Source organism: Nelumbo lutea, chromosome 6, assembly GCF_056320005.1.
Source record: "Nelumbo lutea isolate HS-2025 chromosome 6, American lotus-T2T, whole genome shotgun sequence".
In the NCBI taxonomy this organism is placed as follows: Eukaryota; Viridiplantae; Streptophyta; class Magnoliopsida; order Proteales; family Nelumbonaceae; genus Nelumbo; species Nelumbo lutea.
The window spans coordinates 57,366,386-57,380,988 of NC_142689.1; the positions used below are offsets into that span (position 1 = coordinate 57,366,386).

A 14,603-nucleotide genomic window follows, 5' to 3' on the forward strand; every position below is an offset into this window, starting at 1 on the left:
CCGAAGCTTGGGCTGCTTGAGAAGCTCACAATCTCGCCCTCAATTTCAATGGAAAATCCATCATCATTGGGGGAGATTCAAAGTTAGTTATTGACAGTTTGAAGAGCCAAGTGGACCCTCCATGGAGACATAGAAGGTTGCAGGTCTTTGGTGGAGAGGATGGATGGCTTCGTGGAGTATGGCCACACCTATCAAGAAGGTAATTGGATTGTTGATTGGCTTGCTAAATGTGCTCATTCCAATCATATTTCCTATCCTTTGTTGCCCTATTCCTTAAAGGTTATATCTTGTGCTGACATTTGGGGAAAAACTATCCCCGCTGTCTATAGCTCCTATTTTCTTGTTTTTATCAAAAAAAAAAAGATAAGTTAGAAGAAACCCAAGAGAGAATTCTAAATATTTTGGATGCCCACAGGCGTTCCATATGCACATCTCAGCGTGCATTAGGAACATCTCCCATAGTTGGCATTAGATGTTCCCAAAACACGGTTGAAATTTGCAGTGGGGCGCCGATGTGAATTCAATGACAAAACCGAAATTCCGAAACATTCGTTTTGATGGGCTCCAGCGAAATCCCGAAAATTCTGGTAATTGAAAACCTTCTGCCGTTAACGACTCAACTGTAACAAAAAGCAGCACTAGGCAGGAAACGTCCTCGGTCCTCCCTAAAATTGGATGTCGATTTTTATTTTCGGGGGATCTCTTCGGTTTGGGTCCAATCCATGGTCACAAAGAAAAATCAACAAAGCCCTAACCTCTGCAACTTCCCATGCAAAATTCCTAATTATTCCTTCTTTGGTCGTTCAGTGTAACTGCTTAAATGCCTCACACTTCGTCTGCAAGAAAACATGGCGGAGATCAATCGGAAGGGAGTGGCTCTGTCCTAAAATCGCAACGGGCCAAAATGGGAGGAATCGCCAACGACTCCGAGAAGAAGGTAAACGGTAAACCTAGCTTACTGTCTAATTTAAACAATTTAAGTGTTCAACTTATCACAATCCCATCATGCTCTACATGAAACATGATTTGAATGTGAATGGCAGAATGGAAATAGCAGAAACATCTCTGGTTTCGAATTACTTATCCTCGTAATTTACTTGTTCTTAATTGTTAGCGTATGTATCTCCGACTTTTTTGTTTATTTGGCAGGGCTCGAGCAAAAAACTTAAGGATGTTGAGATAAGTGTTCCAATTGTCTATGGAACTGTATCATTCTGGCTTGGTAAAAGGGCGAGTGAGTAAGTGTGATAGTTAGTGGGTCCCCACACTTACTTACCACTTGCTCGACTGATTTACTCTTGTTTAATTCTGCTAGGTATAATTCGCACAAGTGGACTGTCTATGTTCGTGGGGCAACAAATGAGGACCTGGGAGTAGTGATCAGGCGTGCCGTGTTCCAATTGCATACCAGTTTTAATAACCCCACGCGGGTTGTGGATTCGCCCCCATTTGAGTTATCAGAATCTGGATGGGGAGAATTTGAAATTGCTATCACCCTTTATTTCCACAGTGACGTCTGTGATAAACAGTTGGACGTGTGAGTTGTTTCTTTGCTTTTTTCTTTTTTCATTTTAGTTATTGGGTTCAAATTTACTAGGACAGCCAGTTTTAAATTTTTTATTAGAAATGGTTGTTTTAATTTAGTAGTTCTGTCTTCACAATTAACAGATACCACCATCTAAAGTTGTATCCAGAGGATGACTCTGGGCCTCAGTCGACCAAAAAACCTGTTGTCGTGGAATCTTATGATGAGATTGTATTTTCTGAGCCCTCTGAGTCTTTCTTTGCTCGTGTACAGAATCATCCTGCTGTAATTGTACCTAGACTACCTGCTACTTTTAATTTACCTCCTCCTGGTATGATCGTTGATATTCTTTTTTTAAAAGATTTTTGCATGTTACAGTGTTTTTTAGGAAGGAAATTGCTTTTAATTTTCTGCAGCACCAATAGACAATGTTAATGAAAAGAAGAAAGGTGATACTAAAGATCATACACTAAGTCAGTGGTTCATGACTTTCTCAGAGGCAGATGAGCTACTAAAACTTGCAGCTGCTCGTCAACAGGTCAGAATGAATTAGTTTCTTCCATTTCTCTTATTAGATATATTTTCTTTGGGAAAGAGAATGTAAGGACTGCATAGGATAATTTCATTGTCAAAGCTTACTTTTACCTATTCTATTCTCAAGAAAAAAAAAATCAAAGCCTTATCCAAACTATATGGGGTTGGCTATGTAAATCCTGTTTTGTTATTCTGTTCTGTTTAGTGCCATATCCATTGTTAGATAATGAGTGTTTAAATCATTTGTTACAACTTCAACACATGCCCTTTTTGGTTTGCCTCTAGCCCTTCTAGCCACTTCTTCAACTTGCAGCAGATCACTTCTTATGGGTGCTGTAGGTGGTCTGCTCTGCAAATGACCAAACCATCTTATTCTATTTTCTCTCGTTTTTCACCTGTTGGAGCTACTCCTAGATTCCTTTGAAGGACTTTATTTATGACCCTATCCTTTCTAGTTTTCCCCTCATCCATCTTAACATACATATTTCTACCACCATCATTTTTTGGAATTTTCCTTTTAATCTAAGTAGTATTCACCTATCGCATTAGACTCCATATGTACCCCTCAACTTCACCCATCTTGCTCTAATTCCATAGGCATACCTTGTTTTGCACTCCTATCATTATTAAATTTATGTAGCATGAGTTATGTTTTAGTCCTTATTTAAAACGTATTGTTTTTAAGGTATTTGTCGTTAACTTAATTTGCATTTAATCCTTCTTTAGATTCATCAATTAAGAGAACAATTCCATCAGCAAACATAAAGCACCATGGGACCTACTCCTAAATATGTTTAGTCAATTCATCTATGATCAATGCAAATAGATAAGGACTAAGTGTTGAACCTTGGTGAAGACCCATTGTAATTGTAAGATTTGATGCTTTTTCCCACATGTATTCTAACATAGGTCATTACACCCTCATGGAAAAAAGGCCATCACCCAATGTTGCTCCTAGCTATTTAGGGACTTGGGAGGGGTAGATTGGGTACGGTCATAAACTTTTTTGCACCCTCATACAAATCCTTAATTAGATCTATATACTTATTTGAAATCTCGTTCTTTTCCAAGATCCACCATATTATCTCCCTAGGAACTCTATCATGTGCTTTTTCTAGATCAATGAACACTATATGAAGATCTTGAATATAGGCACCATATTACTGTTGACACAAATTTTGTGTATTGATTTAACACAAAATAGAGATAAATTATAAAATGGATTTTGCAATATAGAAAATACTAGGATTTAACTCCCTTTGATTCTATTCACATGAGTGACATCTAATTAATGTTAAAAGATGGTGAAGTTGAGGGTTGTTGGCATAGTTGTCAAGGCGACAAGGCGCCCTTGGAGGCTCACCTCGCCCAGTTGCCAAGTAGTTTTGTGCACTATGCTATAAAATACTTTTGTATTTTTATTTTTTTGACATTATAATTATAAAAAAGGCATTATTAAACTAGAATACTCATTTTATGTGTTTATGTACTAATTTCTTTTTATTATTTTCTTATTTGTTAGGGTTTAATCAACACAAACATTGCTAACTGTTGTATTGAACCCATGGTTCAAAGTATCGATACACCTCTGTGTATCGTCAGAGGTGTATCAGTACTTATAACGATACTCCCCCTATTTTTTTATTTCTTTGGTTTTCAATTTCATTTTTAAATATATATTATTTTAAAAAATTGGTTCCCGAAAACACCTGTAAACATGTGTATTGGGGCGCCAAAGATAAAATACAATACACTTGATATGGGGCATATCGTATCGAAGTTTTGATCCTTGATTGAATCCTCAAAGATTTCATAATGTGAACCAATAAGCAAGGGAAGAACTTAAAATTTTGTCTAATCAACACGTTTTCTTCTTACAGATCTTCTTCTTCTTCCACTTTTTCTTTTCTTCTTTAGCTATAACAAAAGTAGGGGTTCAGCCCCTATAGTTTTTGAATTTTCTTTCCTTTGTTCCTTTTCTTCTCATAAAATGTTGATTTTCTAAACTTAAAACATGAAATTTATACTTCTCTTATGAAAATTATGGATAATTATTAAGGAAAGATGGTTCTGGAACTTAGGGAACTACCCTAGGATATATGGTTTTACTTAAAAAAAATCTATAGCCTAGGTGACTAGGCAACAAGGCACCCCTCTGTTGCCTAGCCTCGCCTTGGTGCCTTAAAAACTATGGTTGTTGGCATATTTCCAGTACTTCTTGAAGTGTTAATGTAGACTTCTTCACTATGAAGAATGCTTCTTTAAGAAGGGTCTCTTGTAATGGTTTGATCTTCCTTGAGAGCCTAAATCCAAGTGTGAAATAGAGAACTAAGAAGATGTTTATCTTCATGGAGTTTGTCAATGCTTTTTATTGCTTGCAATTCTCTAATGTTAGTGAAATAAAAGAGAGACATTTATCCTCCCTAGGCACCAACATTTATAGCCTAAGGCAGTGATTTAAAAGGTGTGCCTCAGGCATGCCTAGGCACACAAGCGATGAACATTTTAGGGTAGGTGCCTCACCCAGGTCCTAGGTGCAGCATTTTCAAAAGGCACACCAGGCGTGTGTCTTTTGAAAATTTTACGCTTTTTTGCTTTTTTTGAACCTAGCGGCTGGGTCGGGGCTCCACTAGATGCACGCCTTGCTTTTTTGGCCCTTGTGCTTTTTTGTGCCTTGTGCTTTTAAAACACTGGCCTAAGGCTAGGGCTGCCACTTCAGCCTACTTGCTAACCAATCCCATGTAACTGGGATGTTGTTTAGGGTTAATTCCTATACATGCTCCATTGTATAAGGGTTAGTGGATTTGCTAAAGTGCCCTTACTATAGGGGCTATTGTGCAAATTAGACTCATTTCTATGGCTTAAATTTTACATGTCTGCAACTACTCTTTCTCCATTCATCAAGAAACTTCTTTTTTTCTTTATCGTATTAAATAGTTTAGTAGCCATAATAAGCCTACCTTTCCACACTTCTATTGGAATACCATTTGGTTCAAACGGCCTTCACTTCATCTTTTTGTGCCTCCCTCAACCTAGTATACCACAGTAAAGAAGAAATAAAAGTTCCTAAGGATTTCCTGTTGTTTTCAAAGCATTTAGGAGGAAGCAAGATACTCATTTTTACTAAGGAGTGCTATTCAGAGACTTGGGAGAAGACTACTGTGTGAAATTGATGGGAAAGTAAATTGGAGGATTTTGAGACTGAACTTAATGGTGACTTTCAAAATTAATAGCCTCTGTACGTTGTTGCTTGTGAGTCCAGACAACGGTAGTGCTTAAGTCCAGATCTAAAAGGTAAAGCCACACCGCATATTAATCTATGGGGTTACTCAACCAAGGGAGATACAAATTAAGCCTTTAGAGGAAAGAGATCAATGTTGTGTGTTGAGAATAGGTCTGGAAATATGAATGTGGGGACTAATTTTTCATCTTTGGAACCAACAGGTCTTGAGATCAATAGGCGACTGTTGTGGTGACTTCGTCAAAATATCTAAAGCAACAACAACACTACAAAACCTTAGATGGGTGGCAGTGAAGGTTCAATCGAAGATTCCACATCTCATTCCTAGAATGGTTGAAATAAAAGAAGGAAAGGAAAAAGGGGAAGATGTTTGTGGAGGATAACAAGAGCAGCATTGGTTTGGACTATATGGGAAGAAAGTAACCAAGGGATCTTCAATGAAAAGAGTAAGTCTGTTAGGAACCTGCCTAACTCAGGGCTCTTTGAGGGAGCCAACCTCCTGAACTCGTTGGAAAGGAAGAGAGAGAGAGAGATTAATGCCGAAATTCATGTCTTATTTCTCTTTGTGCTTCACTACTTACACTGTTTACATTCTTTGATTCTTTTCTGCTACAGCTGTTGCAAGTGGACGATTAGTTGTGCTGACGTGGCCTCCTCTTGTAAAACTGATTAATTGCTTTCTGTTGGTCTGTTCCAGCAGTCTTTACAATCCCTCCCTCTTTTAAAGCAACCTTGCCCTCAAGGTCTAATGTGGGAAAGTTTGATTGCAGATCCAAGTAGGATTCCCAGGTTGCATCCTGTTCTGGGAGTTTAGACCAAACAACTAATGCTTCTGGTATGACCCTTCCGCCACATCGCACCCATCTGAAATCAATGATGCGGGCTGGCTCAGTCTGCATTTGTCCTTCATCTGAAAATGTGGGAAGGGTCACACTTGTAATGACTCCTGGCTTCGGCCCTTTCTTCAGTAAGGAGATATGGAATACAGGGTGCAATTTTGATGTTGCCAGGAGGTCCAACTTGTGTGCCACTGGTCCAAAATGGCGCGGGCTGAGTTTGTTCCACTATCGGCTTGCAACTGAAATCTGTCTAAAAGGTTGCAATTTGAGAAACACCCAATCACCGACTTCATATTGGACAATCTTGTGATGTTTATCATAGGTGCGCTTCATCCATTGTTGTGCCTGTAAGAGATGATTTCTCAGTTCCTTTAACACTTCATCTCGTTGTGTCAGTTGTTCTTCTAAGGCCGCTACTGTGGTGGTCCCTTTTTCATAAGGAAGTAGAGGGGGAGGATCCTGACCATATAGAGCTCTAACGAGTGTCATCCCAGCAGCACTATGGAAGGTGGTGTTGTACCACCATTCAGCCCACTGGATCCACTTCACCCATCGTCTTGGTCGATCTCCCGTGAAGCATCTCAAATATGTTTCGAGACTCTTGTTAACCGCCTCCGTTTGTCCATCAGGTTGGGGGTGGTAGCTAGTTGACTTGAAGAGTTTAACCCCGTGTAGAGGAAAAAGTTCAGCCCAGAAATGACTCATAAAAATAGAGTCCCTATCTAACACAATTGAGTTGGGGAGCCCGTGCAGGCGCACAATTTCCCAGAGGAACAATTCAGCAACTGTGAGTGTCATAAATGGGTGTGATAGGGGTAGAAAATGATTGTATTTTGTCAATCTATCCACTACCACAAGGATAACTATTTTGTCGGCAGAAATGGGCAATCCCGTGATGAATTCCATTGATATATCATCCCAGACTTGGGGTTGGTATTGGGAGTGGTTGCAAGAGGCCATCTGGTGTTATAGTGGTTGACTTATTTTGTTGGCATACTGCACACCCGGCTAGTTCTAAATGGATGTACGCATGCCTTTCCAATGAAATTGTGCAGCGATGCATTTTTGTGTTCGTAGGATGCCGGAGTGGCCACCTGTGGGCAAAGCATGGAATAATTCCAGGAGCTTCCTGAGATGAGTAGAATTTGCTGGGATTTCTAGGTGTCCTTTGAAAAAGAGTAGATCATCCTTGATGGTATACCTGGGCTGTAGTGAGGGATTTGCCAATACTTGGGCCTTCAACTGCTGTAACTCCATATGGGATTGGGCTTCTTTTCGAAGTTGATCCAGGAGTGGAGATGTTGGGGAAGATACTAGTAACTAAAATGATTGTGGGTGTCGTGAGGGGGCATCATGAAAGAATGGTAAGATCCATCATATGGACGCCAAAAGGGTGCGGAATGGGTGGGCGAATTTCAAAAATTTCTTACCTTTCTTCCAACTAGGAATCATATTCCCAAAAATTTAGAATACAGTATTCAAGGATCTGACTTGAACCAAAACCGAACTAGATCTGAACCAAAAGAAAAGGGAAGGGATATACCTGATCCGGAGAAACAGTATCTCCCAATGTCGGTGTTCATGCCCAAAGAAACTCCCAAGAACCGCTCCCACTGAAAATGACACAGTGATAATGAAGCAGAACCAGTAGTGTTCGTCCCACGACCTAGGGACTATGGCCAGATGCAAGATTAACCCATCAGGTATAACCCTAAATGGTCTTACACTTAATCTCTCAGCCCATAATGATCCAAAACACTGCCCAACAAGAGAGGACCTCTCCCTTGACTGCAAGGTACAGTGCTGCACTCTCCTCTAGGATAGACCCCGGGGATTAAAACCGTTTTGCAAACGAGTTGAAACCGTACATATATATTATATCATTATAAACATATTTTGCAAAACAAAATTCCAACGGTTGAAAGCGACTGCTGTGGCAATATCGGTGAACCCCCTATTTGCTAATGTTGTTCATTCATTCATCTTAATAAAATATCTTCTTAAAAGGCAATAATTATAAATCATTATTTTTTGTGTGAAAATTAAGAATTTAAGATCCTAACATCGACTTGTTTGGGCTTGCCTCAAGGGGTGTGGCACAAAGGCGGCTTGTAAATGTTTTATATGTTTTACATCAATTTGCTACTAGAAGTAATGCAACTGAGTAAAAAAAAAGAGATTGTGGGTTTGAATACACTTGAAAATGTTTTATATGTTCGATTTTATTTTTAAGTTTTCATTTTTATACGCTTTACATGTTATGTTTATGTATTTTAATTTTAGATAATAGGTTTTTTAAAACATTAATTTTAAAAGGGCAGAGCTATTTTCAGGACCATCGGGAATTGGTGTGATTCTGAGAGACAAAGACAGCAATATGTTGTCTCTATTTTCAGGACCAGTGGATGAAGGTGATTCAATAAGGGCTGAGCTACTAGCAGCGGTACAAGGTATACAGATGGCTAGTCAAAGTGGTGTGACAAATCTGCTAGTAGAAGGGGGTTCCAAGGTGGTAATAGGCTGGCTAATTAGGCCAGAAACAGCTTGTTGGGGCTACAGGGATCTGTTAAAGAAAGTTAAATGGATGACAAGGAGTATGACTGTCAGTTTTCAGTGGGTTAGAAGATCAGCAAATGCAATGGCTGATTCTCTGACCAAGCAGGGGGTGTCAAGGGGAGATCTATTTTGGGCTACTTTGTAATTGTGTCTTAGGGTTGGGCAGTTTTGGTGTATATGGTTCAGTCCTAGGGGGGTAACATCTCGTGCCTCCTCCTAGGCTGATTGTAATTTTGTTATTTGATTTAATAAAATTACTCTCGCTTATCAAAAAAATATTATGTTTAATATTTTTTCTTTTTTTTTTTGCATTTTTTTAATTTTCTGATGTTTTTTTTTTCAATTTTCTGACTTTTTTTATTTTATAGCATTTTCTTTTGTATTTTTGCACCTTGCTTCAAAAGGGCATGTGCCTTGCCTTGCACCTTGCACTTTTAAAACACTGGGCAATAAGTGTGTGGAGCTGTTTTGTGGAGGTTATGATGTGAAAGGAATGCGAGAATTTTTGAAGAGAAATGCAAGCAGGTAGAGGATCTCATTGAGTTAATAACTTTAAGAGTGGCACACTGGGCTATCATTTGTAAAGAATTTTCAGGTGTTTCTCTCAATGATTTATTGATAGGGTGTCAAATTGTACAGGTTTTCCCTCAAGTAACCCCCAAAGATCTATGGTGTGGTCTCCACCGGCTGCAGGAAATTTTAAACTGAATTTTGATGGGTGTTGTTTGGGTAATTCGGGTTTGTCTGGAGTAGGTGTGGTGAGAGACATTCGAGGTATCATTATCCTTAGTTACTCAGGTCCGACTGGGGAAGGAAACTCCCAAAGAGCAGAGTTATTGGACTTAATTCAGGGAATAAAGATTATAAGGATGCAGAGGTGGAGAAATGTGAAAGTGGAAGGTGATTCTTTGGCTAGATCTGGGGTGGGGAGAGTTTCCTTGGACTGGGATTGTCCTGGACCAGGCTGTAATCTGTAATTGTTTCTCTTTTTTCTCTGTTTCTGAGTGGTTTTGGTATGGTCCTGAGATTGTACTGTCCTTTGGCCAGCTAGTGCTGCTGGCCTCTGTTCCTTTTAATGAAATGGAATCAGTTACTTATCAAAATAAAGATGGGTGTTGTTTGGGTAATCCGGGTTTGTCTGGAGTAGGCGTGGTGAGAGACATTCAAGGTATCATTATCCTTGGTTCCTCAGGTCCGACTGGGGAAGGAAATTCCCTAAGAGCAGAGTTATTGGCCTTAATTCAAGGAATAAAGCTTGTAAGGATGCAGAGGTGGAGAAATGTGAAAGTGGAAGGTGATTCTTTGGCTAGATCTGGGGTGGGGAGAGCTTCCTTGGATTGGGGTTGTCCTGGACCAGGCTGTAATCTGTAATTGTTTCTCTTTTTTCTCTGTTTCTGAGTGGTTTTGGTATGGTCCTGAGATTGTACTGTCCTTTGGCCAGCCACTTATTATAGTGCTGCTGGCCTCTGTTCCTTTTAGTGAAATGGAATCAGTTACTTATCAAAATAAAGAAAATAAAAAAATAATAATAAACCACACTTTTAACCTTGTGGTATATGCTGAAATGGCATTCCTCATTCTTAATGGTACAAATACACCTGGTGGATGACACCACTTCTTTTCATTACATAGGAAATGCACCAAATTCAAACTAACTTGCCAGGATAATCTGGCTGTGTTTATTTGACTACTTCCCATAAGGCTCATTCATTGATGTCCCAATTTTCTGGCACAATATGGTTCTATTTTTGCATTAGGTCTACTAGACTTTAACATTTTGGGCTGCACCAACCTAATTTTCTTTTGGTTTCTCTTGATTATGAGCCCGAACGTATCAGTTGATTAATCAGATGGTGTGCCTAAAAGCTACCCCAAAAAATTAAGTGCATAAAGCTGAGTTGCGATTTTTTTTTCTTTTTTTTTTTTGGTGGGGGGGGGGGGAACTGGAGTTTGGTTTGAAGTCTTTTTAATGTCTAAATTTCTTAGTTTGCCCAGCAGTATTGCACAATCTAGCATGCTTTCCCTGGCACCTGGCTTGGGACTAACATTTTACATCTAGCCAAGCCCATGCATGTCCTGCTGAGCTGGCAAATGGGTTAAAAGTTTTTACGCAATATGCTTGAGCTGGAAGGTTTAAGGTAAACCCAGGCCAAGGCCTGGCTTGTTGACAGACCTATAACTGGTACAGCATACCATTCTTTTTAAAAGTTGGCAAGAATTGACTAAATTTCAATTTTACCAACGGGGCTTACCTGTTGTATTGCATAAAAAGATTCGGGCTGCATTTGGGAAGAGTGCAAAATACAAATATGTTCAGTGCAAAACCTTGCATATGGCCCCTATTTTTATTTCTAAACCTTGTATTTGCACTCTTCCCAATTTTAGCCTAATGGATAAGTGACTCATCTGGCAAAACCTTTAGCTGTGGAGAGACACTTGGTAAGGGTTTGCTAATCAAGTTGATTAGAGACATATAGCAACCCAGGAATCTTCTGTGTGGACACACATCTATGGGGTCCCAATGTCTTCCATTTACTTCACTTCATGGGAAGGTTCCAGCTTCAAATCCTTGCATGTTATTTTTGGTTTTGAAAAGTGAAACTCTAGGTGGCTAATATCACATTGACAATACTTCAATGTATGCTTGGGACTTGGGTATTGGGTTGAAGCAGATGACAGGATAGAAGACATGGCAATCCGAAAGGTCTCCTATCTGATGGATCGAACTTATCATTTTGCTACATGGAAAAGTTTCGGTACTTCATATAGAGAAAACTCCTAATTGAACTAACCTGAATAGAGGGAACTCTTTTCCATGCATGTAGTGAGTTACTAGAGAAATTAAGTATTAATGACTGCAATGTTTGCTCTTATAATATTTAGCAGAAATTACTGAAATTTAAGAAGTTCCACCGGGATTCCCAGTCTGAAATGCCTACTTTTCATTCCTTCTTTTGTTCATCATACCATGTTATGTGTGAGTTACCCATGATGATGGAATGCAATCTTTTGTCTGAAAATCTTGCCACTTGTATCCATTATCTTGTGGTTTTCATGTGGTTGCAAATGGACTAGCTGGTTCCAAGTCTGAATATCTTGAACCTGTGGGCCAGCCTTCATATGAATGCTTCGAATTCCTTTAATCTCTCATCCATTATCCATCAAGTTGCATATTTCTTAAAACGAACCAATTTTTTGTATAATGGTGTCCCCACGTATATGGTTTTCCCATCATGTGTTTGTCTTGTTTATTTGTACACATAGGCTGGAAGTCCTCAACTATTTCAATATTTAGAAAACTATGGAGATATTGGAGTATGTCCTTGACTGTTGGTTTTGACTGTGATAGGTGCAAGCTTATATTGTTAAGCTCAGAAGACAGATGGGTATGATTGATGGGCAGCCTCAGCAATCTCTGCCCACCTCTGGTCATTGAATGTACTTGAGCCCAATATCATTGTGGGTTGCCCTTCAAACTGATATTCATGGAGATGTAAGAACACAGAACACTGCCTACCCAAATAATAGTAATGTGGAATAGTTGAACTTACGTAATCCCACTTTTACCCTCTGTTTTCTTTGATCTCATTAACGGCACATATGTATATTTTATTTGACAGCAATGAAAAGAAAAGATACTATCTTTTTTGTTCAGTCTGTTTTAATCTGTTGGAAGTATTTAACTATTTTCGGAGGTTGTTGAAAATCTAGTTTTGTTATATATCTCAATAAGGATGCCTTCGATCAGAGACGTGATGTGAGCTCTTTAAAGGTCATCATATTTGATAGCAGACAGCAGAAAAAATTAGAAAAAACAAAAGAATTTTTTCCATATGATCAGTTATATCTATTACCTATAATAGTAAAAGGGGGAAGTCTTTTAGTCGATTCTTCCAATTTATTACCCAGTAACTGTAAGTCCCATTTTGTGCCCTATCTCACGTGGTAAGATTCCTTGAAAGCTTTATCCCAAGAGGTGGACTTAAGAAAATGGTCATAGAGGGGTAAAATGCTTGTTTTTTTTTCCTGGTTGCAGGAAAGAAAGGGGTAGAATGCACATAAATTGTAATAAATGACCTGCATTTGGAAGGACAGATAATCAAACCATCCTTCCTATCCTTCCTGCCTTGTGAAGTACTTGTGGTTCAGATTCACTTGGTGTAAGTGGTACTAATACAGTAGTGTCCTTCATAGAAAAGGATATGGTGGCTGTACTGTGTAGGAAATCCAGCAGACTGGGAAAAAACAGCGATAATATGTGCTGCTCTCCTTGATCCTGCTGCTTTATTCTTCTTAGACAATAAAATGGATTAAATGTGTTGACAATTTTGAGTCTGTATTTACTGAGTTTGTGGCCATGTATCATGTATGTTATACTATAGGTTTCCCTAGGCTTTTTATTCCTTTTCCTTGTTTTTTTTTTCTGAACATTAGGCTTTTATTGCATGTTTGTGCTGTTATCTTATCACTTGAATCAAAAGAACAAATATATAAGAAAAGGAAGACAGTAAGAAAAAGGTTTAGGTAAGACTCAGAAAGAATGTATCATGATCCTTTCTGTGATCAACGAGAGGTGCACCCAACACGTATCAACATCCTTTGAATCGACTGCAAGTGCAAACCTTTTTTTTCCTGTTCTTTGAAAAGCCCAAGTGTAAGCCATTAGTAGACTATTAACAGTCTTGATCTATAAATTATTGGCTTCCGCCTCCCAGAAGGCGGAGTAATCGAATTTGCATCATTTGTTTAGCTATCACCCGATATAATTGGTCTCGATGCTGCTGCGAATTTTTCTTGCTTTATCTCCTCATCCATGATCCATCCAACACCACCTTCTCAACGACCCTGCAACTGCAATTGAGAGCAGCGGTCTTCTTGCCCCAACAACGTAGTCTCACGTCCTTTTCTGTGTTTGGATGGACACAACAACTTGGCACATTTAATAATGGAAGTCAGGTGCGGCCATTGGCTCTCTGCTAACCTGTCTAAGCTGCCCATACCTTACCCAACTCAATAAAATACATGATCCATTCTCTCTCTCTCTCTCTCTCTCTCTCTCTCTCTCTCTCTCTCTCTCTCCCCTTCAGGTTGGATCCAGATAATTGGTGCCCATTCATAGTATTCTCCATCCCATCATCTTGCAATTGATAATAGCTAGCCCATCTTAATTTAGTTCAAATGAAACCCTCCTAGTGTGATTGAAATGTTCTTAAATCATACAGCTGTAGGTGCTGCATGGTCTGATATCAATTGTTCCCCCCACCATCACCACTATCTACAACTACTAGTGTTCCTGGAATCCCGTACCTGAACCAGAGGATACTGGGCGAATTAGGTCCAGGATTAGGAGCCACAGCTGTAAAGGATTGGAAGGCTCAACAAATTAAATAGATTAGTACGTTGTAATGTAGCTACGGAAGCTTTAGAGATGGTACCACCTCCGTAAGTAACCAGAGAATTTGCATGGATGGGACCATAAAGGGCCCTTATAGGGTTTTATCATTTATGTGTTGTCAATGTGCTCTCAATGTAACTCTTGGCTTGTCCTCGAGTATTTAACACAAGGGGGTTTGTCATGTACTAAGGACTAAGGTGAGAGGCCCATTGTCTTAGATGGAAAACTGTACGTGTGCTTAAGTTTTGCTTGCAGCGGGACCCAACTGATCTAAATTAATTCTGAACCTCACCACCATTTTTAGGGCCCAAACTCATATCATTGCAAGATCTAAACCATGGCTGTCCAGTCTTTTCTGGTAATACTGAAAGTCTCTATTCAACCACCGCGTCACTGCTACTGCTACTCTGCCATTTATATAAAAAATCACGTCCTTCTCACTTGCTTTGTTATTTGTTTCTTTATGGCATGCAGGCTTCAACGTCGTCAATCTAATCGCATCTCTCTCTCTCT

The 14,603-nt window shown here is 39.3% G+C and overlaps 1 protein-coding gene across 2 annotated transcripts; it reads left to right on the forward strand.

Annotated features, from left to right (window-relative positions):
- The first annotated feature begins 289 nt into the window (after window positions 1-289).
- Window positions 290-12,349, forward strand: LOC148849029 (transcription initiation factor TFIID subunit 14b-like). 2 transcript variants are annotated; one of them, XM_088952196.1, is made up of 6 exons: window positions 290-937; window positions 1,150-1,238; window positions 1,316-1,537; window positions 1,669-1,856; window positions 1,942-2,063; window positions 12,045-12,349. In XM_088952196.1, exons 1-6 carry the CDS (start codon window positions 821-823, stop codon window positions 12,129-12,131), a joined length of 825 nt encoding a protein of 274 aa, XP_088808322.1. In that variant the 5' UTR covers window positions 290-820; the 3' UTR covers window positions 12,132-12,349. The 2 variants fall into 2 exon arrangements, with proteins under 2 accessions (XP_088808322.1, XP_088808323.1); XM_088952197.1 differs by having other exon boundaries at window positions 513-937; window positions 2,023-2,063.
- The last annotated feature ends 2,254 nt before the right edge of the window (window positions 12,350-14,603 follow it).